The sequence below is a fragment of the Neomonachus schauinslandi genome, chromosome 2 (assembly GCF_002201575.2).
Source record: "Neomonachus schauinslandi chromosome 2, ASM220157v2, whole genome shotgun sequence".
Classification (NCBI taxonomy): domain Eukaryota; kingdom Metazoa; phylum Chordata; class Mammalia; order Carnivora; family Phocidae; genus Neomonachus; species Neomonachus schauinslandi.
The window spans coordinates 95316984-95343108 of NC_058404.1; the positions used below are offsets into that span (position 1 = coordinate 95316984).

The following is a 26125-nucleotide window of genomic DNA, read 5'->3' on the forward strand; positions in this document are numbered from 1 at the left end:
AATACCACAAGGACTAGGAGACAGTGATTTACACTATAGCCACCTGTAAGTTCTTAAAAACCAGATAATGCTCCACTTTACTTCACACAGGCTAAGATCACACTTGGTTGCTGCTGTATTTTGTTTTTGTTTTCAGAACGTTAACATTTAATGGCACACTAAACTAAGACTATAGCAAGTAAAATTCTTTTTTATTTTCTTGTTGCTTTCAGGAGGAGTTGGGAACTCTAAAGTTTTGGCAACGATGTCTAAAATTACTTAATTGCCCATACACAAGAGAGGATTACCTAAAGTTAAGTCCACTCTAGTGACAAGTTTAAGTGACTTTAAAAATTCTGGACATGTATACCATTTAAGAACAATTCTCTCTTTAAACACTGGAAAGAATGAATAGAGAAAATATCCTGTTCTAATATCCCCAAACTCCCACTGAAACAGAACTCTGTGGGGGTAACAATAAAAGTTATAAAAGGCTCATAGATCACAGTATCATGAGCATGGACCCAGTACATGCAGAGCACTCAACCCTGTTTTCGGGTCCTTCTAGTCAAGTATCTCGAACACTCTCCTTTGAAATTAAAAATAGCCATGCTTCTTGCCCTAGATCTAAAATAAGGAAAAAACTCAAGAGTAAATCTAATACCCACAGCACACACTCCACTGGTAACTTATGTGTGATAAGCCAGGTTGCGGAGCGCATGCGAGGTTCAGAAATTGGAATGAGTGGTGGTCTGGGTGTCCACACCACCACAAAATGCAAACTATGAGAGAACCTCACCACCTCCCAAATACCGAATCTCCTATGTCTCCAACACTGCTTTGCTTCTAGATTCTAAGTAACAGGCTGGTGTCTTCAGGAGTGTTAAACCAACTTAACAAAGTAAGGCACGTAGGACCAATGAGTATCGAGTCCAGTAGTTCAACTGATGTCACCAAAGTGCAGACCCAAGACACACCCCTATGCATTACTTCAAAGCTAGGGACAACCCTGTGCAAATAAAGCGCTGCTGTGGAAATTTCCACCAGAAAGTAAGTAAATTTAATGTGGTTATTATTAACTATTTGCTTTGATTGCGTGATAGAAGACAAGACTCTCACATAATTGCTCTTTCTAGCAGGGGCTGACCCTACACCTCCCACAGCTCCTCCATCCCAGCATAGCTTAGCTCCACCGTCCAACTCACTTCCACATTCCACAATACAAAAGCGTCATGCATATATTCAAAAAACTGGCTCAGGAATGTTTCACCATAAATATACTTGGGCCTTTAACCAACGGACACACACGTGCTTCACAGTTACCCAGTGCTCCTGCCAACGTCCAAGTCCAATGGCTACCGAAGACCGGCCCATGGACTAGTTTTGTGCTAAATGCTCCTCTAGCCCAAGAGGATGCTTGCTCTGCCTCTCAAAGACAAGCCACAAGTCGGGTTTGAAAAGGGGCAGAGCCATCTCTGTGTGTCTTGAGGAGACTTGGGTTCAGTACACATTCTGCAATATTTGAACCAAAAATCCCTACATTTCAAGAATGCCTACACAATCCCTTAGTGTCACAAGATGCAACTGATGGGGGAAAAGAACAAATTAAAAGTATAGTCAAATATGAATGGAAGTGGAAGCAGAGTTAACTTTTATGCAAGAGAGAAACCACCAAAGGCTTGCATGAAGGTAACCAAGAACAGCCAATCGAATTAAGAAAATGAAGGCAAGTTATTCAAAAATTATGTAAGGAAACTCACTAAATGCAATGAGACATGGGGCGCCTGGGTGGCTCAGATGGTTGGGCATCTGCCTTTGGCTCAAGTCATGATCCCGGGCTCCTGGGATCGAGCCCCACACGTCGGGCTCCTGGCTCAGCGGGGGGCCTGCCTCTCCCCCTGCTCTTGCTCTCTATCTCTGTGCCTCAAATGTATAAATATTAATTTAAAAAAATACAAATGCAATGAGACATAAAGAGGTATAAGGCAGAAAGTATGTCTCATCCACTAAAATTCTGGTCCCTCTTCATTGTTTATCTGTAAGCTGGAGAGCGCCCAGAAAAACAGAAGTCCTCCTATAACTTTATGTTTACCCCTCATCAACCTGAATTACTAAATGCAGAATCAGTAGGTTTGAATTTTGCTCAGCACTCTTTTCTGCGCATTCATCATCACGGGTGATGGAGCAGAGCTCAGCTGGTAACTGGAGAAGGCGAGAAATGTTTCGGGGCCAGTACAGGTGTGGAAAGCAGGCGACCAAGGAGGATCCCCAAGGTACCTGGTTCCAGACCCCCAGCAACAGTCCAGGCCTTCCCACAGGGAAGTCAACACAGCCATGACAGTTAGGAAATTCAACGGGAAAAGCAAGCCCTGCTTCACAACTTCAGGAAAAACTTTAAAGTACCAGCACACTTCTCTCGTTATTTGTAAAAATTTAATTTCCCTCTGGGTCTTTGAGAGGCACATTTAAAAACAACCAAAAAAACCGAAAACATCATTTACATTTGGCTCCCTTATCCTAGCCAAAGATCCCATATTTTGGAAAAAAAAAAAAATGTGCCAAATGGACAGTATTCATTGAGTAATATTTAATTCTTATCTTACTTTTACAGGGAAAAAAAAAAAAATGATGGTGGTCAGAGCTGTTAATTGGCCTGAGATAACAATCCATAACTCCTGCCAAAAGAAAGGACACTCAATGCTTTAATTAGCCTCTGCAGCTTTATTGAAGGTAAAAATGCAATCTCCTTCAGGTTTTGGAAATACCAACAATAGCTGGTGGATCCCATTCCCACATTTGCCAAAACTCCTAAGGACAGAGCATCCTGGGCTGGGAAGCAGGAAATGAAGGGCTTGTTTCCCTGGGCCACACCCTGGCACAGTATGTAACGTCAGAGACTGGCGAGGGCCACCCAGTCCCAGGAGCCCAGCAATTACAGACACAGCCGGCAAACACCCCAACGCTACTTCATCCAACAGTAGGGCCAGCCCTCCAAAGGGCACCTGCAGAAAGGCTTCCACAGCTCCAACTGCAGCTGGATGAGGGCTCGCACTGGCACAGAAAATGCCCATCCATCCCCAACTGTAAATACCACACCGGTATTCCCCTGGATCCGGCCAGCAAACAAAGCGAAGGACTCCAGCCCAGAGGCCAGCAGGGCCCTGCCATGGCTGCGGCCGGTGTCGTGGCCCCACGCTGACGTCTGCGGCAGCCTCTCCTCCACTTGGACAAGTTTTGCATCAGACTGGCAACTGCTGCCAAAATTCGGTCAGGGCTGGAGGCTGGAGAGTCTGGGCAGTGGCCACTGCAGAGACCTAGCCTTCTTGCAATCAGGGCTTTCCAAGGGCCCAGACCCTCCTGAGGGCGGGCCCAGTTCCGTGGACCCAAACGCAAGGGCAGAAAGCACCCCATTCACAGCACCATGGGCTGACACAAGACGACAGGCTCCAACACAAATAAGCTGGCTGGTGCCAAAGGCCTATGCAGTGAAGCAACTGCCCTCAGAGAGGATTGGAAAGGGTATTCCATGGCATGGATAGGTACGGACTGTTACAAGCTTTGGCATTCCAAGGTTCTTCATGAGAGCTGTTTGTTTACTACTATCATCGTCTACCGTAACCAGCAACTCATTAAGCCCAGACAGTACAGTCCTAAAGCATCAACATATGCTTTATACTGAACCAACTGTATGACCAAAGGATGGCCCGCCTACCTTCTAGTAGAGCTATCATGATTTCCACATCTAGCCTAGAGGAGGACAGAACCCCGCTTTGTGGTCTACGTAGTTTAACCCTCCAGCACTCTATAAATATTAATGCTCCTTAATGCTCTGCCTCCACCTTCTTTAGGGAGGCCAGCACAGATAGGAATGTATTAAAAGGAAGAAGGAAATGGCTGTCACCCCATTAGTGAACTAATTTTGGTGAACTCTGGGCACTCTCTTCCTCCTTCCTTTCTAACAAGAGTTCTGGGTGCAAATTCCCATTTAGATGAAACACCTGGTCTTCTAGAGCTGTTACATGCTTAACTGTGTCCCCCAGAAATTCATGTGTGTGTGTGTGTGTGTGTGTATATATATATATATATATATTTTTTTTTTTTTTGACAGGGAGAAACAGTGACAGAGGGAACACAGCAGGGGCGGGTGGGAGAGGGAGAAGCAGGCTTCCCGCTGAGCAGAGAGCAGGGAGTCCGATACGGGGCTCGATCCCAGGACCCTGGGATCATGACCTGAGCCGAAGGCAGACGCTTAACAACTGAGCCACCGAGGCACGCCAGGAAATTCATACGTTGAAGGCTATCCCCAGTACCTCAAAATGTGACTACATTTGGATAAAAGCCTTTAAAGGGGTGATTAAGTTAAAATGAGTTCATTAGGGTTGACCCTGATCCTATCTCACTGATGTCCTTAAGAGGACAGACACAGAGACGCCAAGGATGCATATGCTCAGAAGACCATGTGAGGACACACTACGAAGGCAAGCCAAGGAGAGAGGCCTCAGAAGACACCAGACTTGCTGACACCTTGATCTGAGACTTCCAGAACTGTGAGAAAATAATCACCTGCTGTTTAAGCCACCCAGTCTGTGGTATTTGTGAGGGCGGCCCAAAAAGACCAATACAAGGGCCTCTGGGGCTATTAGGAGCCTCTGGGCAGCTGAGGAGGAGTAGACTGGGCCATGGTCCAGAACTGCACTGTTCAACATGGTCATCACTAGCCACATGCAACTTCTTTTAATTTATTTTAATTAATTAAAACTAAACAAAATCTTAAAACCCGGAGTTCCTCAATTAGAGCAGATTAGAACATTTCCATCCTATTGGGCAGCTCTAGACCAGAAAGGGGAGGGCTCTGAGAGAACGTTCCAGGAGAACCTTCTCTTTTCTTTAAAGATTTTAAGTAACCTCTGTACCCAATGTGGGGCTCGAACTCACAAACCCCAAGACTGAAAGTCACAGGCTCTACCGACTGAACCAGCCAGGTGCCTCCCCGAGAACCTTTTCTAACCCAACTCTCTCAGGGAAGAAATGAAGCAGCAACAAGAGCAAACAGAGTGAGCATAAATCTGTTGCTTAATGCCAAAAATACATTAAAATAGGACTCTAAGTTTTGTATTAAGCATTATTAGTATGTGAAAGTAATTCATGAAACCTTCTGATTAATTCTGAACCTAAAAACCAAGACTTTTTAAAAAATGCTGTAGGACAAAATTGTGTATTTGAGCAAACAGCAAGCATTTATAGAGTACTTATGACTCCTGAGGACACTTTGATAGGCACCACAGGGGGGCAGAAAAGAAATATCTCAGCATGTTTTTGCCTCAAGGAGTAAAAAGCCTAAGTAAATATCAGAGGAAAAAAACAGGTAGTGAGGGCTGCATACAGATAAGCGGTAAGAAGTTCAGAAGGCTCCCCGCCAAGGGCTCTCCCAAGTGGTTTTAACTGCCTGTGCCCGGGCACAGACCCTCGACACCTTTCCCTGGTGTCGAGGGTCTGTACAAGGGAATACAAGGGAAGCCCTGCTCTCCCATGTCTCTCCTTCCCTCACCCAGTTAACTCTTGCCCTGTGCCAAACATCAGCAGCTCCCACTGTCTGCCTCCAAAGTCCCAAGCCCTTAGCTCCTCAAGACCTGCCCTTAGCGATCTTGTCACAGCTTACCATCACATGTACCCCGAACACCCAACACCCCTCCTACAGCCACCAAATCTACATCCCACTACCCCACGCCTGTCCCCCAAAGCTCCCCTACAGAATGCCGTGTTTGAGTTCTTCTGCTTCTCAGGGTCCCTCCCCCTAGGCTTCTCATGGCTGTCAGTGCGGCCCACCTTTAGCAGCAAAGCCTTGCTGTCTAATTTACAGCTTTTAGTCTGCCGACGGCTTCAAGACCAGAAAACTGAAAACAATCCTGTTTGCCTAAAAACTATTTCACCCTTCAGGACCAGCCCAAATTTCAATCCTGTGTTTCCCTGGCCCTCCTGTCCTCTGAATCTGCATGTCTACATATATGCATCTCCACCAGGCCTCAAAAAGACATCTCTATTACTCCCCTAAGGACTTTCCGTCAGAGCTGGATTTTACATATGTCTAAGACAGAGTTCCTTGAAAGGAGGCCTAATACCTTTCCCATCATGCAGCAGAGCAAGCAGGTTTCCCAAGTTTAATCTGTAACCTAAAACATAAGCTAACAGGCCGGAGCTCAGGCACTGTGCTAGGTACAAAATTTCCTTGTTATCTGAGAGGAGCTCTTCGAGTAGTATGTTAGCTTCTCAATACACAGAAGCTGTATGACATTTATTTTGACTGCCTGGAAGCCAACTAACTTCTAGTTCTCAGCTGCACTGTGAAAATATGAGGATGCCAGAGAGCAGAGATGCAGACAGTAGTAGTATTAAATACAGTCACGTTACGAATCAAGTGAAGAGCATGGACTCTCGACTTACTAAAAACCTATACTTAATATTCTCACATCATACTAGGCAGTTTTCAATCCCCCCTGTATCAGGTTGGGACTAGTTGATAATTAACTGGCTTCAATTAAGTTCCCTCTTCATAAATAGCAACTCTAAGTGCCATAAATGATGTTTAGAAAAAACAGACACACCAGTGACTCTTGGAACTGGATTATTCATCCTTGGATAACAAACAGGAAGCCTGAGGAATGCCCGCCTGCAGTCAACCTTTCCAGAAAGACTTGGTTACACAGACCTGCAGTATCACACTCAGATGTGATTCTCCGGGCCTTGGCTTTCTCTGACCTGCCTGATATGCCAAGGGCCTCAGCTATTTAAAGCATTACATTAAAAAAAACGTGTTTTTACACTGACCCAAACCCGGGCAGGCTCCAAGAACAACAAAGCAGGACTTACTGCCATTGTCGTCAGAATCCTCACTGCTGCTGGGAAGGCGACCTCGTTTCATGATCTCCCGGGGAAACAACAGGCAGCCTGCAAAGCAGTGAGACAGCACTTAACCCAAGATGATAATACACAATCATCAAGTTGCGCTTCAGATGGCAGCCCAGGATTTACAGCACACAAAAGCAAACAATCGGCTTTAAGTAGCATTTGAATTGTAAACAGTAAAAAGACCAAAGATACATAATTAGGAGCAATCATTAACAGAACAGGTCCAAGGGGGGGGGGGGGAGGGGAGAAGTCACATATCAGTACGTCTCCCAAAGGTGCCAGGTTTCTCTCTAGTTCCAGGGACATTATCACTACAACTACTCCAGGAGTCTTTTTAGCTGACTGGCGACAAGCATTGCAGAAAAAACCCGCGGCAGTGAGAACAGTGCCTCTCACTACAGACAGATTCATATTTTACGCATGTATATGGGGGATGGGGATGAGGCTGTGCCTGAATGTGTGAATATTTACACTGCACTGGGCATGATTATGCTTCTCAGGCAAATTTCGCTAAAATAATCCTAAAAGCCAAATAACCTGGATGGAGTTCTAGAACAAAATAAATGGGGTATTAGGAAAGCAAATATCTCCTCCAGCCATCTCCAACCCCTCGGCATTCACAGCTCCAACAGGAAGGGACCAGACATAGTATCTGATCCAGCCCCCTCCCCTTTACTCCTGAGGAAACTGAAGCCAAAAAAAGTTTAAGCAGCACCTTGCCCAAGGTCACACTGTGTGGGGGGAGCTTCAAATTCCAAATCCAATTTCACTGAACCTCACCCAGTGCCTTACAGCCTGGTCCAACCTACCCTAGCCAGACACCTGGCCCACCTTGCTGACTCCTTCCAGGTGACAAGAGGCCTCCAGCATCACCAAGTAAGAGAAAGACTCTACTTAGGAAGGAGGACAGTGCAAGGGATTAAAAGCCAGTCAATGAACTAACTTATAAAGATGGGTTCCCCGGTCATATTCACACAGGGAGCTCTCTAAAGAAATCCAAAAAGCTTTTCCAAACTGAAATTACTGATCCCCTTGACATTTTTAGGAACTTGATCTTACTGATCTTACAATGATTCCCGATGAGAGAGGAGGGCTTTTCAAGTCAGAAGTACCCACCCAGCCCCTCAAGAAAAGTACATCCCAAGCTCCTCCTCATTGGGAATCAGAGCATTAGAATGTGGTGTGTTTCTCACAGCCTGGAGCACAGGAATGGTGTGGATCAAAATGTGGAGAACCACTGTGTTAGAATAAGATAGAAACTAGAAACCCAAAGCTCCACTCTAAATGGACTTATTAAAGAGCAGACCAAAAAAAAGCAGAAAACCCATCATACAGTGCAGTCTGTTCCCACCTACAAAAGAGACCTATATGATTGACTCAAATGTTCAGGCCCCTAATCTACGATTCCAACACTTTGTATTTTCTTCCTGAGACACCAGTTAAGGTTCGTGGGTTTCTGTTCACCAACTGATTCTTCAAAAACCATTAATGAAAGAATTTACCAAGTGGCAGCCCAGACAGGTCATGGGCTATCTTGTGTGCTAAGGTTTCATACTGTGGGGCAGGGTCAGTCCTAGAACCCACCCACCCCTTTTCTGCAGAGCCCCATTCACCCATAACTAACTAACTAACACCCAGCAATCTATAACTTGGCCTGGGGCAGACCCATTCCAATCAGAAGCTTCCACACCAACACCTGTGGCCAACTCCCCACTTGGAAGGACTGTCTTCCCTGCCCGTCACCACATGCCCAAAACACCAACTACTGACAGCTAAACACTCCTCCAACCCCCCAGGGAGGGCAGCCCTGTTTCCCTTCCAACAGGGGGCACAAGGGGAAGAGGGAAAAGCAAAAGGCCACTCGTTCCTAACAGCTTCAGTTCCCCAAAGCCTCTTTACACCAAACAGCTGGACGGACGGACGGTAGGAAGGTAGGAAGGCAGGAAGGCAGGAAGGCAGGAAGGCAGGAAGGCAGGAAGGAAGGCAGGAAGGCAGGAAGGCAGGAAGGCAGGAAGGCAGGAAGGCAGGCAGGAAGGCAGGAAGGCAGGAAGGGTGAACTACCTAAAGAGGAGTTCCTTAAAACTGTAAGGCTGTGATGTGACACAAGAGGGATGCAGCTCCCACCTCAGGAACAGGCGTGAGAACTGAGGGAGAAAGAGGCTGAGAAAGCCCAGGAAACACTCCCCAAGCTAGAAACAAGAAAACCAGTGCTGATCACATCTCCATTAATTCAGACAACTTAAATTTATCTAAAGGGAAGAGCTTGAAGAACTTAGCATCTTTTTCAATCAAAAAGTCTTCCTCCTAGCCTTCAAACACAACTCCCAGAGAAAACACCCACTTCAACAGTCACTAAATGAAAAATGCAAGCACTGGCCAAAATAGAATGATGCTCCTAAACACACATAAACACTCTCAAGCAAAATTATGCAAGTAAAAAGAATAAAAACAGCATATCCTCCTAATGAATCCCATTTTCACCCACCCTGAAAGATGTTGAGAAATGAGGATTGAGAATGCTATATTGTACTTCTTCAGGGAACCTGGCTCAATAATGGGGGTTAGTGCACTGCAGAATTTCCTCCTCTGTTGCTCTAATGTACTTAAACCTTGACACCAGGCTGATTTATCTCACCTGGGGTTATGTGCTGTATCAAGAAATCAAAATACATGTTAGTATCTTTAAGACACACAATACAGTGGTTGTATGCTTCAAACATCTGTCCAATAAAATCCAGTGTGAGAAAACAGAGGGCCCTTCTCATCATCACCTTTGCTGACTCTTTTAGGGCATGGCTGATTATTATCTAGACAAAACTAGAATAAGTAATAATTACAACTCACAACACTCCAGAGAAAGCACAAGAAGATACAATAGCATATAATGCATCCCACCAACATGTGAAAACCTATTAGTAAACTATTAGTAAAAAAACTAGGAGGCGCTGGAGAAAAAGAACTGTTCCTGACCTCATGGAACTCCTGGTCTGGTTGAGGAGATAGACAAGTCAACAGAGATTCAGTAATGGTTAGTGACTGACAGTGGTAGACACAAGGCTCTGTAGGAACAGAGGTTGATGGAGTCAGGGAAAAATTCCGAGCAGAGTCCTAAAGAATAAGGGGAGGTAGCCAGAAGTGGAAGCACGACATTTCGGGCAAAGCATTGTAATATCTGACAACATACATGTAACCTACCATATTACTCTGCACAGCATCTTCACATCCAGAATCTTACTATTAGCTCAATTTTTTACTTATATATATCCCTTTTTACTTTTTATCCAATTGCCAAGCCTTACTGATTCAAGATGTAGGACTCTTTCAAGTTCCCCTTTGTCTCACAGATTTGTCTTCAAACACCTACATCTGGATAGCTTTAAGCACCTCCCTTCCATTCTCCAAGCCTACAATCTCTTACCCCTTCTGATTATTACAATAAATTAATCCTTTCTAATAGGGACCACATCAAGTCATTCCCTAAACAAATCTCTCCCTCTGTTGCACACTTACAAATGGGTCCAGCCAGAAACTCAAGATGTTTTCTGCCACCCGGCCCCTCGCAATTGTACCCAAGCACTCTCCTAACATCTGCCCCTCGGCTAGGCTTGCCTCTGCTGGGCCAGGCCTCTTTCTGTTCTCAGCCTCTGCTAATGTGGCTTCTTTGCCCTTTTCTCCCTACCCCTCAGCCCCACCTCTTCCTGGGACCTCGGAGCAAAGCCACTAAGCGTGGTCTACCATTCCAATTAAAAACACTTACATTCGGGCGCCTGGGTGGCTCAGATGGTTAAGCGTCTGCCTTCAGCTCAGGTCATGATCCCAAGGTCCTGGGATCGAGTCCCGCATCGGGCTCTCTGCTCCTTGGGAGCCTGCTTCTCCCTCTGCCTCTCTCTCTCTCTCTGTCTCTCATGAATAAATAAAAAAATAAAAAAAAAAAAAAGCACTTACATTCTGTACCACTCATTCCATCTTTCTTCTTTTAGAACTTTTTCACCCTGCTTTCTAACGTGTTATTTTCTTTAATAATCAATTCTTGCTTTGTATCATCACATAAATGTTCCATATATGTGTGTCTCTAGAAATTTATAGAGTTCTTCAGAACAGAGATCCTCTTTAATTAAATATGAAAATAAGACATCATGGAGAGGGTCCTGAGCAAAATAACCTCATAGGTTGTAAGACACACCCACAACTCTGGGTTCAGTCCTCACCCAGACATTCTGCCTGGTATCATCAAAAGTGACTCAAAGTGATGCGATTTACAGGAGCCTGGAGTGTCCATTTGCTATGAGAAGCAGAACAACTAGGCAGATAAAAATACTAATGATCAGGCATTTGGGACTATGTCCAAAGAGAGGAAGACTACCTAGGAAGCCTGATTATAATAAGAACATTGCCTGGAAACGCCAAGTAAGAGGAGGTCCTTGGCCAAAGACTCTGGCTGGATGCGTCAAGTGCCAATCCTTGGGCACCTCTGCTGCATGGAGGGATGTGCCAAGACGAGCAGGCCCGTGTGGTGGCTGCTCAGGGCACCACCTCCTCAGGAAGCGCAGGCACTATTTATATGACCATCCTTGTGGACATTACATGCAAATCACTTTCCTTCAATCTTCTCTTCACACAGGTTAAAACTAGTGGATTAACTAGTATATTAATTCAATTAAATTTGTATTGAGTTGGATACCTGAGATATGGTGAACAAGATAAGGAATGGCCCAAGGGAAGATACAGTAGGCAAACAACTAGACAGGTAGCTTCACGGTGATAACTGCTATAAAAGTTACGGGATTGCCATTCACGGATTCCAGTGGGACACGGGATACATAAAGGAGATAGCAAGGTACCTCCAAACCTTGGAATGTAACTTTCCTCAGATTGAAACTGGGGGAAAAAACATCAGCATGCCGGAAGTTAAGAGCAGCCATTAGCTGAAGGAATCCATCCCCAAGGTGGCTCAGGAATTTACCAAAGAATGAACTGTGTAGTTCAGTGGCCTGGGTGTGGTCCCAGGGAGGCATGACTGGTATGTAATTCTGAGGAAGAAAGAATGAGAAATGACCTCCAGGATAAGGAGTGAAGGGATTTTACAAAAGAGTAAGATGATTCAGAATTTGAGGATGTTTACTTAACACTATTCCTGGGAAAGAGGGACCTATTTGAGGAAAACAAACTGTCCAGCTACTAGAATCACTCTCTGTGGCATAACAGGACCATTTATCAGGCCATAAACTCTACAGTTATAAGGATTACACCCTAGTGATTTTAATTATCTTATGGTTCATATGTAGAAAGTCAGGTTTCTTCCTCAAAATATCTATTTTATCCATTATGTTTCATTCTTATTTATTTCACCCTAAAGAAGTTCTAGAAGGTACTCAAACACGTCTAACTACTTCTCTCTGTTACCACCTAATGCAATGCTATGTATTAAAATAAACTACTGGATGAATGAGTTCTCATACACAAAGCGTATCTTATGCTCACTCGGCTTTACAGAATTTGAGATGCTTTCACTTTAATATCTAACTAACCTTTAACTGCAGTTACTTCTGTTATATTATTTTTAAAGATTTATTTACTTATTTCAGAGAGAAAGAGAAAGCACAAGCAGGAGAGGGAAACAGAATCTCAAGCAGACTTCCCATTGAGCACAGAGGCCGCTGTGGGGCTTGATCTCAAGACCGAGATCACCACCTGAGCTGAAACCAAGAGTCACACACTCAGCCAACTACACCACCCAGGAACCCCGTCATATTATCTTTAAATTTACTGGTGTCCTTCCATTTTCTGTCCAAGTTAATCTAATACCTAAATGTACTATATTTATTTAGAAAATGTGTAACATAAAAATGTATATAAAGGAGAATATTTTCAGACACCAACTCATCTTTACATAAAAAGTATTTTATAATGAGCAACTTCCTTTCTGTTCGATAAGTTCATACAATTTGGATATTATTTTTAAACATTAAGTAACAGATACTTTGATTCCTAAGTTATTGAATACCCCCCATAAAAAAAACTTATATTTTCTTAATAAGTCACCTTCTTATCTTCTGTGGCATACACAATACGCAATGTAACAAAGTATCCAAATATAATAATGATCTATACTTCATAGTAATTTTCTATTCCCCAAATGAATGTGAAAATCCAGCTGGTTTCTTACCTGTTTTTAAAGACAACATTAATTGCTCAGAAGTTTTCAAATTGGCAACATTATCTAATTCATATGCTCACTGAGAGTCTAAAAATACTAGTGTGACTATAACTCAATTCCTCACTTTAAACAAAGGGTTATACCTGGTTAAAAAAAAAAAAAGTCATATATTTGATGTAACTGACAAACTGCTTAGATCTTAAGTGTTAAAGTTTTAACCTTGTCCAAATATTTCAGACCCCCCAAAATGGGAACTTTTAAAAATGTCCTTTATGTCGGGGCGCCTGGGTGGCTCAGTCGTTAAGCGCCTGCCTTCGGCTCGGGTCATGATTCCAGGGTCCTGGGATCAAGCCCTCCATCGGGCTCCCTGCTCAGCGGGAAGCCTGCTTCTCCCTCTCCCACTCCCCCTGCTTGTGTTCCCTCTCTAGCTGTCTCTCTGTCAAATAAATAAATAAAATCTTAAAAAAAAAAATGTCCTTTATGTCATACTTCAAAATCTGTTTTAAAAATGCTGCCCAAGCTACTATAGAGCCTTTGTGAAAATGTCACACTTGAAAATATTCAGTGGAAAAGAGTTTATATTAGCAATAAATAACCACCTCTCCCAAAACAGATTATAACTGGCCAGATAATCAGGACTACAATATTTACTCGTAGAAACATTACTAATAAAGCCTGAATGCTATACCACATTAGTTCACTGTAAATTCTTCATGAATTATTTGTAAACTCAGCCTTTAAAAGTCAATAAAAACATTTTTCAAGATTTTAAAGAATTTACAAATTTGAGTGGTTCTAAATGAATCACAAGCAGCTCCCATTTGCCAATTTATAAATAATCCAATCCCTGCTTATGAGCTCTAAAAACAATCAAACCCTTCACAGGTCTCTGTAATCACCGACTCAATTAGAGTTAGCAACTGAAGAGCAGCTATGACAAAACATTCCAATCATTTGTATTGAGAATTTGTTTTAACTTCCCTTGACATGGGATTAAAGGAATTCACACCCAAACAATAAGGCAGTCACCACGGCCTCTAATCTTGAGCTTCTATCCCTACTTCCATCTACTCAGAAGTCTCTTCTGTTAGATCTATACGCTCAGGGGGCGCCTGGGTGGCTCAGTGTGTTAGGCAGACGCTGAAGGCTCAGGTCATGATCCCAGGGTCCCGGGACTGAGCTGCATGTTGGGTTCCCCGCTCACCGGGGAGCCTGCTTCTCCCTCTCCTCCCCACTCATGCTGTCACTCTTTCTCTCTCTCTCTCTCTCTCAAATAAATAAATATTTCAAAAAAATCTATATGCTCAGATATGGAAAGTGCCAAAGGCATATTAAGAAATAAAAGCAGGGGGCGCCTGGGTGGCTCAGTTGGTTAGGCAACTGCCTTCGGCTCAGGTCATGATCCTGGAGTCCCTGGATCGAGTCCCACATCGGGCTCCCTGCTCGGCAGGGAGCCTGCTTCTCCCTCTGACCCTCCCCCCTTTCATGTGCTCTCTCTCCCTCATTCTCTCTGTCTCAAATAAATAAATAAATAAATAAATAAATAAATAAATAAATAAAAGCAAACTGCAAGGGAGGAAAAAAAAAACCTGAAATATAGGTCCATTTACATATAAAAAGGACAAAGGAAGAGAATATATACACACACCAATTGCTTGCATATTCATGGAAAATTTCTGGAAGAATATAAAGGATATTAATAATGCTGCTTATTTCTGAGAAATGTGACCAAAGTGTTCAGATGGAATGGGATGAGAACTTTTACTTCTCTTTCTGACCTTCTGTATGACTTCAATTGCTTAACCATGATACTGTCCTATATTTATAGTAATAGTAAAGATTAAATAATAATAAAGATTTAAAATCCAACACCTTTCTTCCCTGCTCCTCACCATATATACAAGACCCTGGGAGCACAACTTCTGAGTCCCATGTGAAGCATCAGTCTAAAATAAGCAGCCATCAATAAACTATGTATACCACACCCCCTTCCTAAGATGAGGTACCAAAGGCTTATGTCTGCCTTCTAAAGAATGTTTGATGGAATAGTACAGAAGGAAAAAAATGGAAAAGGTAATAGGATAATACCATAAAATGCTATTATCACCCACTCATTATTTACTTAAAAGCGAAAGTTTTCAACACATAAGAACAACCATTACCAGTAGCAGGTCACTAAAAATATATGCAATAAGAACAGAAAAAACTAACCTAGACAGGAAAACTAGGGTTTAAACTACCTTTAGAGAATAAACCTTCCAGGGGCGCCTGGGTGGCTCAGACGTTAGTCATCTGCCTTCGGCTCAGGTCATGATCCCAGGGTCCTGGGATCGAGCCCCGCATCGGGCTCCCTGCTCTGCGGGGAGCCTGCTTCTCCCTCTCGCACTCCCCCTGCTTGTGTTCCCTCTCTCGCTGTGTCTCTCTCTGTCAAATAAATAAATAAAATCTTTAAAAAAAAATAAAATAAAATAAACCTTCCACTTCCTAGCCATTGGAAGAGTACTACCATTTTAGAAAAAAATAAAAATAAAAAAAGCTACATTCCAGAGATGGCTACCAAATAAGCCATTTCCCCCACCCACAGCAGGCATGGTTAATAAATTAGGTCATCCTTTTCCACAAGCCCAAACATGACTTCAGAATCCTTCTTAACACAGTGCTGCCACTCAGTCAGAATTCAGGAGATAAAGCCTATTCACCCCGTATGTCCTAACCCTGTTTACACACTTTTTTTTTGACAATTTATCAGGGAAAATTAAAAATTTTTTTTTCTAAAATATTTACTGAAATCAGGAGTTGTTTCCAGTCTGCCCTGGGGTCTCTGAACCAAATTCTAATTTATATAACACACACACACACACACACACACACACACACCGGGTCAAAGTCTCAAAGTCCACTGAAGGATAACACTTTAGAAAAACCAAATGTTAACAGGAGATATTTCTGCATGAACCAAGGTAAGGGTAAGGATGGAAAGGAGTCTACAAACCTTTATTCTGCCCATGGAAGAATAAGTCAATAAATGCAAAGTGTCTACAGGGTAATTTTTAAAAGATTTTTAAATGCTTAAACCAGATGTTCTTATACCGGATACACAAAGCAGCTTCTGCAGAAACCAGACTCAACCAGCTAATGACAATGACATTGTGCACAGACTGAAAGGCAGCTGTTTTGAGGAACTTTGTTCCTTGATTATAGCCGGTTGTCAGAAACTATCAGTTACCACTAACAATGTTAAGTCACCAAAAATTTTTAAAGTACTGTTAAAAAAAAAAAAAAAAGACTCCCAATGTTGTGTATTCGAAGACCTAGATAGCACACTTAACAAAAACCACATTTACACGTGATCTGAGTTGCGTATGAAAACAGACATTATCACAATTGCACAATTCTTGTTATTAGGGTCACTGACACATAAAGATGGTCTCAAAACCCAGCAACAAGGTGTGAAAAAGTATTCTGAGTTTAAGGCTGAAAAGAGTCTCACCCCATGGACTGGGTCTACAGGAAATCTCCCCAAAAGAAGCCCAGAAAATAATGGCTGAAGCGCTAGAAAACATTTCAGAGATAATTTAATCCACTTTTCCTAATTTTAAAGATGAACACATTGAATTCTGGAGAGGTTAAGCAGCATAAGCGAAGACACACAGATCCAGAACAAAGCCAGTCTCCAAACAAAAGATCAGTTCCCAACGTGAGTGGGCATTCTAGTGCCAGCCACCTCCTCCCAGGGGCCTAGACCACGGGCTTCTTCCCTCCTGGACACCTACTGTGATTAGGAAGATGCCATCTAGAAGATTAAGGCCACATACTATATATTATCAGGGAGGAGACAACTAAAACATAATCAATGAAAAACAGTCCATTAACTTAGAAACCGAAACACGGATTCCTGGCAAGCCGGTATGAAGACCGTTGTAAATGCCACTCTGCCTGGTAGAGCATACAAAAGGTAGAGCTGGGAGAAAAGTGTGCTGGTAGTTTCGTGAACACTACCTGAATCACAGGGGGTAGGAGTCCTCTAAGCAGCAGGCATTAGCATCTGACTGGTAGGACACACGCATCCTCCTCACAGAGAGTTCATCTCCCTCTGTAGGGAACTCCAGTCTAGAATGCACATTCCCTTACATGGAGCTTCTTGGGCTGGCCCCCTTGGAGGGTGTGACTACCTAAGTGTGCTTTCCCAAGTACACAAGGGTCCATGGTATAAATTCTATCCTCAAAGGGGATCTAAGAACCAAAGAGTTAAGAACCACAGCCCTCAGACTAGCAAACTCCCTCCATATTTATCAAAGCAACTTCTGATTTCAGCTTATTTTAGGTTCCTACCAGAAAGGTAACTTAGCCCCAACAGGAATAATCTGGTGACCAGGTAATGGTGAGTCTCACTATAAATCAAAGTTTCACAGCTTATCTTTGTCCAGCCCCAGAACTAAAAATGGTTTTCACATATTTAAATGGGGGGGGGGGTGTCAAAAGAACATCTCATGATACAAAATTTCACTATCCATAAATAAAGCTGTATTGGAACATAGCCATGTTCATTCATTTACCTTTTGTCCACTGACTGCTTTCACACTTAAAAAGCAGAACGGTTTTATGAGACCATCAGGCCCACAAAGCCTAAAATATGTACTATCTGGCCCTCTGGCAAAGAGTGTACTGATTTCTGCTACAAATCAACATACTGATAGCATGTTTATATACCAACATTATGTATGTTTAGTGAAATGTGAATCAATGACCAGGTCCTGGGCACACAAGTGCCTTAAAGCTTACAAAGTTAAGGATCAGACACATGCATTCCTTAAGAAGTTTTTAACTAGAACGGGTTAAGTCTCAAAGAGGAGAAGGGGGATGGGGATGCTCTACGCAAATTAAAGGCCATATCTAGAAACCTGTGAATTTTTCTCAAACCCCTGAAGACTCCTACTTGGAGCCAGTGTACACTAAATTTTAAAAACTTTTAAGCCAATGACCAGTAAGAAAAAAAAAAAAAAAAAACTGTTCTAGACAGGCATTTAACCATACATGGTTAACAGTGATGTAAAAGTATCAAAGAGAAATCATAAAAAGAAATCACCAGAATGTAAACACTAACCTGGAATCCAACAATACATTTAAAAGTATCCCCCAAATCCCTAAAATGACACAAATTTCAGTGAAACTCGATTTTGCTGGGGAGAGGTTCCACAGATTTTGCTGGGGAGAGGTTCACAGGTCTCAGATCTCAAGTGTCCTTGACTTTAAAAAAGTTAAAAGCCACCAGTACTCAGCCTCCGCATCTTAAATACATCATTACATTTCAACACTGAAATAACTGATGCCTGTAAAGATGACCATGAGTAATCAAGAAAAAATCTTAAATCATGTTTAGTATACCTTGTGTTAAACAAAAGCAAACCATGCAGCTCGGCTCCAACTCCAGCAACCTGTTACCCTTGCCAATTCTTGCGCCTTACTCTGGAGTAAGGAGTAAAGAAAAAAAATAATTCATTTTATTCTTCAGTTTGGACTCTCACCACTGAAATCGTCACTTAAAATCAGCGCTAAGAAACAGTTTTAGAAGCTGTCAGAAGATTAATAAACCCTCCTGTGCAAACAATCAATACTATATATACATATATATACACCACTGCCAACTGTGAGTGCTTTTAAAAAAAAGAAAATCTGTGGTTTAATTCCTTCAACAAACAAGCCCAAAAGAACCCAAGGTTTTTAAAATGAACTTACTTCAACTGTCCTCAATCACCTAATTATGTTTTGACTCTACCTGGAGAACCAAAAGCAAAAAGTAAATACTGGACTGGTTTTAGAGTATCAAGTTTGATCCTGAACATTTGTTAAGTGCCCATCATATACCATTGGTCTAGAGTTAATACGAATGGAAATTCCCCAACAACTAAGCTTTCCATTCCATGTCTGGAAATATTTTTGTTGCTTTCAGGTGAGGAAAGACATCCTTAGTAATCATTCAAAGTCTAGGCCAGATAAGGCCACAATAAACATGGCCAGAGTCAGGAGCAATATCCTCTTAGACTAGATTTTGTCTGGACTCAGGACACTTGACTCTAAGCTAAATTTGCAGACAAGATACCACTTCCACTCAAAGGTTAAAAAGGCCCACTAAGGCCACCCTGGCATATTTAAGGAATGCAGGACAGCTTATTCCATCAGAGTCCACCAACAGCAAAAACATCAAAACATGCACCCCTCACGATCACAAATACTTTTATATAAGTACGCCAGGCAAATGACAAAACTCTCAAATAAGTCTCAAACTTTCTGAAATATCATATACTACAAATAACATATTGTCCAAACTTTAAAAAATGAATCACATAAGCTGCTGCAAGATCTTAAAAATGGAGAAAACAGACTAAACAGTAAAACTTTCAAGGAAATAACCTGTTGTCTCAGGAATTAAAACACTTTGCCAATTAAGGTTCCTACCAGGCTTCTGATACTAAGAAACTAACAATTCAAGCAAAGCCACCTAAATTTTTTAAGTATTGTTGAATGTGATACCAATGTTTTAACTTACAGGGAGGGGAGGAAAGAAGTTTAATACTGGTACACTGAACAACTGAGCCAAACTTTTTGATGCCAACCCAAATAAAAGCAAAATGTACTGGCCAAGATGTCTATTTTATTAACCTTGTGGGAAAACTGGGTTTACAATGCATATTCTGACAGACTGTTAACTGTAATGGTATAACGGGAGTCCCACAATACTAAAGGAGGGAAGAGCCTCACCAACAGGAAGTAAGCAAACAGATTCATATGCCTTTTTCTTACTCCTGACAAATCCTAGATATAGGACATGATCAGTTTGAGATCTTAATGTTTGCTGTTCCAACCACCTCAATACTGAAACAAACAGTTGATAATTCTTTTCCCAACAAGCCTGAAGATAAATACATCAGGCAAATTTCCTTCAAGTATTTTTCAAGGAAATAATTTCCAAATCTAAGCCCAAATTACAATAAAATGCTATTTTCATTTCTTTTTAAAAATCCAGTCATGATTAATTCCAAAGGCTTGACTCCACAATGTCTGAGGTTCTGTCAAAAAGTAACTACGAATTAAAATCTACTTATGGGAAATAATAACCAGATGCAATAATTGATCCTCAGCTGGACAGTATTAATTTAGACAAAGCTGCTCTGTTATATTTTAGGGCCAAATGAGGAAATCTGAATATATCCCAGTAATAGAGGGGATGAAAATTTACCAAGCTGGCTGACAGGGGAGAGGGGGAAAAAAAAAAATCTTTATAGAACTGTATATATACTATGATCTCATTTTGATTAAAAACTATATACATATGTATAGACAGTTACCTATAAAGTGATAGTGGTGATCTCTGGATAGTAGGAATGTGTTATTATATTTGCTTCTCTGTATTTTCTGAATTCCAACAATGTACATGTAATACCACCTCTGTAATAATACTTTAAGTCACTAAGGGCTCCTTAAGCCAAAAACCAGTATGTATTAAGTGCCTAGTATAGACAATTCACATGGAGACCTGCTTTTATTCCAAGTTCTCCAAGTTTTTAGCTAATCCTTCCCCCACAAGCCTCTGAGCTAAGCAACAGTCCCTTCAAAATATAACATTTTCTTAAACTCCTAAAAGTTTTTTCCTCTCATCTCACTCTCAAGCACACTTACCATTTTTCAGTTTTCCCATTACAGCTATTCTTTCAACCTTAGTAACTAATGTAAGACTAAATGCTCATTATAGGCTGAAACCTGTCAAGGGACGAAGGAGGAACTAGTAAGATGGACTTTTTTTTTCCTTTTAAAGGAACATATATTCCTAGCTTTGTCATAGTTAAAATTTCTGAGGCACCCCATCCAACTTTTCTTACTAAAGAGCAGCCTCCGATCTTAAGATGGAATCAAGTTCAAGTTCTACAGCCTATCAGGCAACTCCCTTTATGTCTGGCTAGTATACAAATGAAGGGAGATATGGGTAAACAACACTTGGCTGTAAATTTTATTTATTGTAGACATCGAAAAAGCCAATTCATATACAAATATAAAAATACACAAACTTAAGGAAGAAAAGCAAAATACCAATCAGGAAGTCATCTGACTTAAAAGTGACATTAAATGAGACTGAAATATTTGGAATAAAAGAGCAATAAAATTCTGGGTTGCAAATCTTTGTTACGAAGTGTCACCCCCAAAACATCCTCTCTCTCTCCAACATGTGTTGCCCACTCTACAATTCCTGTATCTAAAGTGTTAAATCTGTGTAAGCATAGTTATATTGAACTCTTCCTTTCTCTACCGAGAAGTGATTAAATCTTGATCAGCTGTAATTTGATCAAAATGCAACTTACTGTAGTAATCTCTAACCATTGGTGGACCACTATTAAACCAGCTTTCAGTGAAGTAATTTCCCTGTACCTTAGAACTAGTTCATCAGCTTTGAAAGAGAATAGCCTTGAGCTACAAGTAACTAGAGTAAAGCTTTCACCGTGGGTTTCCTGAAACGGAAAAATAGTTCACCTAATAAAAACCTTTGGGAAATAAGCCCCTAAGCATTCCCCATTAATGGAAACCTCAGATTTTCTCCCACTTCCCTAAAAACGTTGCTGTCATGTCATTCAACTGCAGCTATCGTTTTACGAAAATTTAAATTCCCTCTTGGACTGACTACACGGAGGACGACAGACCCTCGCCCCCGCAGGGGCGAGGTGGGGTGCCTGTCTCCTCGTTACTAGAAAGCCAGCCACAGCAGCTTTTAAACGGTCTCCGGGTGACGACGCATTCCTAACGGGTTTCGAAGGCACGTTTAAATCGCCCGCTTTTTTGTTTGCTAGCTGCATTCACCGGGCGCCGGGGCTGCAGCCGCCCCCGCGCGCCCGGGAGGGGGAGCCCAGAGTCGGGAAGCCGGGGCCGGGCGGGTGGGGGGAGGGGTTGGAGTGGGGGAGAACCGGGGCGAGAGGCGGGGTGGAGGCCCCTGGGTCGCGGAGCCCGTGTGGGAGGGAGGAGTGCGGGGTAGGCTGTAGGGGAAAAGGCTGTAGAGGGGGAAATCCCGGGGTGGGGGGGGGGGAGCCAGGCCACCGCCCCGCACCAGGGAACGCTTCGCTCGGCTCCCGCCTCCCGCCAGGGTGTGCGCAGGGCCGCGGCTCCGCGCGGCGCCGCCCCCTCCCTCCCTCCCTCTCCTCCTCCTCTTCCCGAGGCGACAGAAACAACAGCGCGGAAGGAGGGGAAAGTAACTCCCGGCACCTCCGCCGGAATTAGCCCCGGTGCAGTGATGACACCTTCTCGTGGCGCAACCAAGCCCCGCTCCCTCCGCAGCGGCGTCCCCGCCGCCGCCCTCTCCATTTGAAAGTGGCCCCCCCCCCCCCCCCGCCGCCGCCGCCGCTGCCGCTCCTCCCGCCCCGCCGCCGCCAGCTGCACCAATCCGCACGGCCCCAGTTGCAAATCAAACGCTCCCTCGCGTCCAGAAGCCACTTGCGCCGCTGGAAACGGCCGCGCCGTCCCCCTCCCCGAGTCCCTCCCGGGCGGCACCTTTGAGCTGGGGCGGGCGCGCCGGCGAGAAACGGCTGTGAGATGGGAGAGGCGGCGGCGACGGCGAGCAGCCCCGAGCGGGCTCGGCTCCCGCTCCCGCCCCCAGACAGTTCTGGAAACTGTGTATCACCTCTGTCACAGGAAGCCATCCGGCGAGGAAGGCGGCGCGGAACCAACAAACAAACGCCTGCGGCCGCCGCCGGAATCGGCGCGGGGACGGCGACGGGCTTCGGGCCGTTCCCTAGGCGGGGGCGCGGCAGACGCCCCCGCGCCGCAGGCTTTGTGCGGGGCTCCCGCGGCGCGGGCGCGGCGGGCCGGGCGTCCCCGCCCCCGAAGCCCCCCACCCCGGGCCCCGCGGCAGCGCCTCTGGGACCGTTAGGTGACGCTCCGGCCCCGGCCGAGAAACCAGCGCCTCGGCCGCCGCCCGCCCCCATTTCCACATGGAGCCGCCTCTCCTCCAACGCCAGAGGCGGGCTACAAAAGTTGGCCCCGGGGCCACCCAGCACCTGCCCACGTGCCGCGGAGGCTCGCTCCCGGGTCTCCCCCGTCCCCTTCCCCCCGCCGCCCTCGGCCGCCAGGTCACCTATTACCGGTGGGAGGGGAGAGAGCCTGCTATTTAAACGCCCGCGGAAGTTGAGGCACCCCCACCGGCGGGTGCCGTGCACCTGCCTCCCGCCGCCGCGCTCCGCCACTTTGAGCAGCAGCCGCGTCCTCGGCCCCGCCTCCTGCCCGCAGGCGGGCGGGGGGGAGCGGGAAGGAGGTGGAAGGGATCGAATTTCTCCAGCAAATGGGACCGTTCCGACAGGATTCGGTTCCCTGGTCAACATTCCACATTCCATCCCTCTCCCGCATTTGTAAGCCAGCGCCAACAACCCGGAAAGCCTGCTGGCTACCAAACAACAGCCCCCAACTCACAAACACACACTCACAAGCACCAGACACGTGCACTGAAGGGCTTTGCAACTTGCAGTCCCGGGGTACACACTGCACGTTCATTTAAGGCAGTGAAGCCCAAGCGACCCCACCCCCACAATTTGCAGATGGTGCCAAAGGTTGCAATTTGCAATCCGTTTTAAGTTCATGGTTAATCGGTACTTTGCTCTACCAATGCAACTCCTTCCTAATTTCACCGATGAAGGGTTTTACACTTTACAGACAGTCTCGCTTTAAGTAAAAGGTCTGATTATTGGAAACCCAATTTGGAAGAATCTAATTGCCAAGCTGTCCCTACAACCCCTGCTCACTGCCCTTGAATTGATGCAAAAAATATTTTGGACATGTGGTGACGCGGTGACAAGAGCCAGGGCTGCTGCGGCCACCCTACAGAGATGGACCTACACACAGACACACACACCTATGTTTGGACAAATATAGTCGTCCCCGCGCCACCACGGTCACACACGCTCTGGATTCATATATGTACGCGGACCTGCGTTCTGCCATTGCCATCTGTCTACCAAGTTGCTACTATGCTTTCCACTTTCATGCAGCCTAATGCGCTTTGGCTTTTTAAAAAATTGTATCAACTAAAGCCAACTAAACTGGGCTTCTGTTCCTAAACGCGTTTAAACGATGATTCACCTGAAAACCGCATGTTCTTCGCAAATCCGAAAGAAGAAAAAGCTCTAAGTCTTCAGCCCCCCCAAAATTGAAAAATAATCATAATAAAACTTACTGATCCAACAGAGATCAATTCTCAGGATCCAAAAATCATCTCCTCCTCCTCCTCTGGCCCCCGCCCCAGCAATGCCCAAGTTACTGGTGGGATAGTAACGCTGCGCTCGGCGGCTGCCTGCCCTCCCTCCTCGCTACATATCGAGAACCCTATCTTTTGGCGCCATATTAATGACGTACTATATTATTTCCACTAGGCAGCGACCTTCGGCATTAAATTACTCCCGAGAACTCCCGAGCAAAGCAACAAAACCATCAAATATGGCTGAGCCTCTCGGCTCGTCCTGCAGCCGCCGCCGCCGCCGCCAATGCCGCCGCCGCCGCCGCCGCGGTACCGGGACGCGCACACGGACCCACACGCGGACACGCGCGGACACACGCGCGGCGCGCCCACCCCGCGCGCCCCCCGCGGCCCGCGCGCATACCTGCTGCGGAAGGGTTCGGCGGAGGCGCTGGGCTCCACGCCGCTCGCTCCGCGCTGCATGAGTTCGGGCCGCGGCTGGCTGGCGGGCGGGCTGGCGGGCGGGCGGGTGGGGAGCCGGGCGGGCCCCTGCTCTCGCCGGCGCGCACACTCTCGGCACTCGCGCAGGGAGGCACTCTCGGACGGGCGTTTGGCTTGTTATGGAGGAAGGGCTATGTGAATCAAACTCATTTCTGGGTCACTGCTGCCACAGGGGGGGAGCACTTTAATCCCTTGCCAAAACGAGAGGGTGGGGACACGAGGGCGGAGGGAGAGCGCCGGGAGTCCGCGGCGCGGGGGGCTTCGTCCCTCGTTAACTCTTCGCGGTCCTCGCCGCAGCCGGCAGGGCCTTCGTCCGCGGGAGCTGGCAAAGAGCGGCACTGCTCAGCTTTTAAAATCGCTTCCCTCACCTCCCTTGTGAGTCTAGAAATTCTTGAGGTGTCTCCAAGCAGGGAGAGGGGCTTTTAGCTTACCCTCTTCATACTGCCCCAGTTATAACTCTTGTCTAATCTCATTGCACCTAGAAATGGATTCTTTCACATTAGTTTAAAATTATTTAGATAAAAATGGGACTATTAAAGTGTGTTATCTGGGTGAAAGGTTTTATTTTTAGGCTGAATGGCAAAATAAATAGTTCTTTTGTAGTAACAGTTCTAGGGAGTTGAGAATTAGAATGACATTTTTAAATACAGAGAATCCAGTTTTGGAGACAGATTGTATCTTTACCCAAGTTTATATCGAACTGATAATTGCAACTGAGGATTAATTCATTAGAAGACAGTGATTATAAATGGACACCGCCTTTATATTCCACAGGATTACAGAACTGGACATTGCCATACAGATAGAATGGAGACGAAAGCTTAAATAGGAGTTGCAGACTCATATAAAATTAGTGATCAGAGATTTATTTGGGGGGGTTTTATGTGTAAAAATAACTGGTTGCCGGGACTCCTAGGTGGCTCAGTCGGGTAGGGTCTGCCTTTGGCTGGGGTCATGGACTCAGAGTCCTGGGATCAAGCCCCACGTCAGGCTCCCTGCTTGGCGGGGGCCTGCTTCTCTCTCTCCTCCCTGCTTGTGCTCTCTCTCTCGCTATCTCTGTCACTCTCTCTTTCTCTCTCTCAAATAAATAAAATCTTAAAAACAGTCTTTGAAAAAAAATAAAATAAAAAATAACTGGTTGCCGATTTTCCACAGAATACAAATTTGCTTTTTCACGTGGAGGTTAACATAAAGGAAATGCGTATGTTTATGTCATTTAGCTTCAAAAGAAAAAAGACCTTGGTGCAGATAAAAACTTCCATTCAGTAAATGTGAACAGTGATCACCAATTACAAAATTGGATATTGACCCCAAAGGCATGCTTATCTGCTAGAAGAATTCTTTCTGAAGATACCAGGTTTGATTTCACACAATCA

At 44.6% G+C, this 26125-nt stretch overlaps 1 protein-coding gene across 1 annotated transcript in view; it reads right to left on the reverse strand.

Annotated features, from left to right (window-relative positions):
- Positions 1–24754, reverse strand: part of JADE1 (jade family PHD finger 1) — a 60010-nt gene extending 35256 nt beyond the window's left edge. The window contains exons 1-2 of the mRNA XM_021681503.2: positions 24673–24754; positions 6847–6924 (exon numbers count right to left, since the gene is read on the reverse strand). Coding sequence (XP_021537178.1) covers positions 6847–6898 — 52 coding nt within the window. The 5' untranslated portion in view covers positions 6899–6924; positions 24673–24754. The remainder of the gene's footprint in view (positions 1–6846; positions 6925–24672) is intronic.
- Between the last annotated feature and the right edge of the window lie 1371 nt (positions 24755–26125).